Source organism: Rutidosis leptorrhynchoides, chromosome 2 (assembly GCF_046630445.1).
Source record: "Rutidosis leptorrhynchoides isolate AG116_Rl617_1_P2 chromosome 2, CSIRO_AGI_Rlap_v1, whole genome shotgun sequence".
NCBI classification, from domain to species: domain Eukaryota; kingdom Viridiplantae; phylum Streptophyta; class Magnoliopsida; order Asterales; family Asteraceae; genus Rutidosis; species Rutidosis leptorrhynchoides.
The window spans coordinates 435,112,993-435,116,271 of NC_092334.1; the positions used below are offsets into that span (position 1 = coordinate 435,112,993).

Genomic DNA, 3,279 nt, shown 5'->3' on the forward strand with positions numbered 1-3,279 from the left:
CACCACCTAGCAGTAACAAGAAGCCATGAAGGATCTAGACACGAGAGTAGAGCCCAAACAGGTGGGCCAGCCGCACAAGGACGCCGGCGTTAGAGGAGGGCCCGTGATGATCTTTTCAACATAAATGCTGGTATTCTGTAGAAGTTGGTTGAAGCTGTTGCTTATATAACTGCCCTGATGCATTCATTGATATTATTAGCAACCCTGTTACAACTAAACTATACCTTTCTGTTATACGAATTTGCTACTATCTATCAGTTACGAAGATTATTAAATAATTTTACCAGAAATCATCACAAGAGCATCTGCCTTCCCTGAAATGATGAAAGCGAGTACGATCTCTTATAACCAGCTCTCTATTATACACTCCCGAAAGCATCTTTGCAAAATTGTGACAATCAACGCATATTCGCAAATCTTTCGCCACTCTTATTTTCGTCCCAGGTGGAGTTGCTAAAACTCCAAAAGCCATGGCCAATTTCTCACTATGATACGATAATCTCGCTTCCTTTTCACACGTTATTTGAGCAACATAACCACCAATCTTCAATTGATTCTCAATCTCATCCAACATTTCATAAACCTCACTAATTCGATAATGCGAAGAATCATCAACTCTAAACTCATGTATTTCACCTTTGATTTCAATTGTACTAGCACTAGGAGTTGTATGAATTCCTTTATCTTTCATCATCTTCCTCAATTCAATTACTTTTTCCCAATTTCCAGCAGATGAGTATATATTCAAAAGCAAGATATAGTCACCCGCTTCTTGAGCTTTAAGTTCAATCAAATGTTCAATTACTTGTTCACCAAGTTTCATACAACCATTTACTTTGCAAGCTCCTAACAAAGTTCTCCATATCGTAGCGTCTGGTTTACAACTCATTGAAATTATAAGATTGAAAGCATCTTCAACCAAACCGACCCGACCCATTAGATCAACCATACAACCATAGTGATGTATATTAGGCGTTACACCAAATTCTCTTTGCATACGATCGAAAATCAATTTTCCTTCTTCAAGCAGCCCAGAGTGACTACAACCCGAAAGCAACGCCGTAAATGTTTGTTCATCAGGTAAAACACCATTCCTCTCCATTTCTTCAAAAACGTTAATTGCTTTCTTACCAAGCCCGTTACTCGCAAAGCCCGAAATCATTGCAGTCCAAGAAACAACATCTTTATGATGTATTTCTTGAAATACTTCATAAGCTTTATCCAATTGTCCACACTTGGAATACATTGCTACAAGAGAGTTACAAAGATTAAGCGCACGATGGTAACCGTGATCTCTAATATATTCATGAACACGCTCACCGAACTCCAATGCACATAGGTTTGAACACGCCTGAAGTACAAACAAACAAGTAACATCATCCGGATAACATATATTCTCGCCACTTTGCATCCTATTAAACACATCTAAAGCATCACGTGTCCTACCATTACGAATATAACACGAAACCAACACATTCCAAGCGACAGTATCTCTCACAGACATTTCATCAAACACCTTGCATGCATTATCATAATCGCCATTACATGAATAAAAATCCATCAAAGTAGTGAGCAAAAATGTATCAGAACAATGCCCATCTCTCAAAATCCTAGTATGAACCTGTACCCCACCAAACACCAAACGACCTTTGATACAACATTTCATAACAAAAGACGACGATTGCGGATTTCGACGTATACATTGCCGTATCATATCTCGGTACACGTAAAACCCTCGCTCAGGATGTATGCTTATTGAATAAGCTCTGATGATGGTGTTGTAGTGTGTGACATTAGGTCTTGAAATTTGAGAGAATATTTGGAGGGAATAGTTTGAATTTTGAATTGGAGGCAGGGATATACGTTGTAGAAATGGGATAGAAATACTTGATTCTTGAAAGAGTGATGAGCGAATTAGGTATGCATGAATTTGATGTAATTGGGTTGCTTTTGTAGCTGATTTAATCAGTGAAATCAATGATTTTAATTGGGTTTGATTTGATTTTGAGGGGAAACGAGAAAGAGATGGAAAATTGGAAGAAATTTGTTGCATGATTATACTGAAATTTGTTTATTTTTGAGTTGTTAGGGTCAGATAATCATGTTATTGTTGTCCAGTTTTGCTAACTACATTGAACTTTGGCGTTTAAACATTGAACAGTTTGTCTAAGATAAAAAGGATTACTCCTAGTTCTCATATTTATTGTCATCCGAAAAAAAACAGATAATTTTAATAATTTTATAAAAATATTTTAATTTCTGTTTAATTTTTTGTTTTTCCTTATTTTTCCTTTGTTTTTTAATCCTATTTCCGAGTTTATTTATAAAGGAAAGAAAGAAAAGAGAGAAGAATTGAAAGGGAAAGAAATGAAAATCGTTCTAAATTAGAAGGATACTAGTAGATGGGTCCGCGCTTCGCAGCGGAAGTCCAAAACAGATCCTAAGGGAGAACCCAATATGTATATATCGCGGTGCGTCGAGTTCTTGAGTCAGAGATAGTTTGCGTTTTCTATTACTATGTGTTTTAATTTTGAGGATAAGGTTTGCTACTGGCATATTTACATTACAAAAGCTTAATCATATTATGGTTATTGGTTACATTATATAGGTAGTGTTTATAGACAATGATACAAAACGTGTGTTGTTTTCCTTTTGCCTTTCAAAATATATAGTTGCTGATTTTGTTCATGATGTAAAAAGTTGATGAAGTAAAGTACCCGCACTTTGTTATGTGTTAGTGGCAAATTATCATTATCATTTTACTCTTAAAGTTAGTGCTAATTACAACTATTCAACTTTGGACAGTCACTTATGGAAAATAGTATGTATATAGTATTAATATATTAATATTAATTAGTATTAATACTACGTATATGTTTACAGTAATTAATACTCCCTCCGTCCCAATTTAATAGTCCACAGACAAAAAACACACAGTTTTAGAAAAAGTGACTGATATACTTTTTAGTTTTACCCCTTACTTTTTACCTACATTTTTGTTTTACTTAAGAAAGTAATGGTATAAAGGTACTTAAATAAAAAGGAAACATGGACTATCTAATTGGGACGGAATGAATACGTGTTTAGAATGCTAAAATCAAAGGCAAAATGAGTTCTTAAATATCTTTTTAGATTTCTTAGAAGTTTCTATCGATTATCCGTGAGACCCATGTAAGCCCACCATTTTATACCATTCATTTGATTTAAGTTGAAGCCCATGGTTTTTAAATGTTGACTTTGACTGCTTACAAAATACGTAAAACCTCTAATATCGTAGAT

At 34.8% G+C, this 3,279-nt stretch overlaps 1 protein-coding gene across 1 annotated transcript; it reads right to left on the minus strand.

Annotated features, from left to right (window-relative positions):
• Positions 1-280: 280 nt before the first annotated feature.
• Positions 281-2,053, minus strand: LOC139892413 (pentatricopeptide repeat-containing protein At3g47530). Its single transcript, XM_071875479.1, has one exon. It carries the CDS (start codon positions 2,051-2,053, stop codon positions 281-283), a length of 1,773 nt encoding a protein of 590 aa, XP_071731580.1.
• Positions 2,054-3,279: the final 1,226 nt, after the last annotated feature.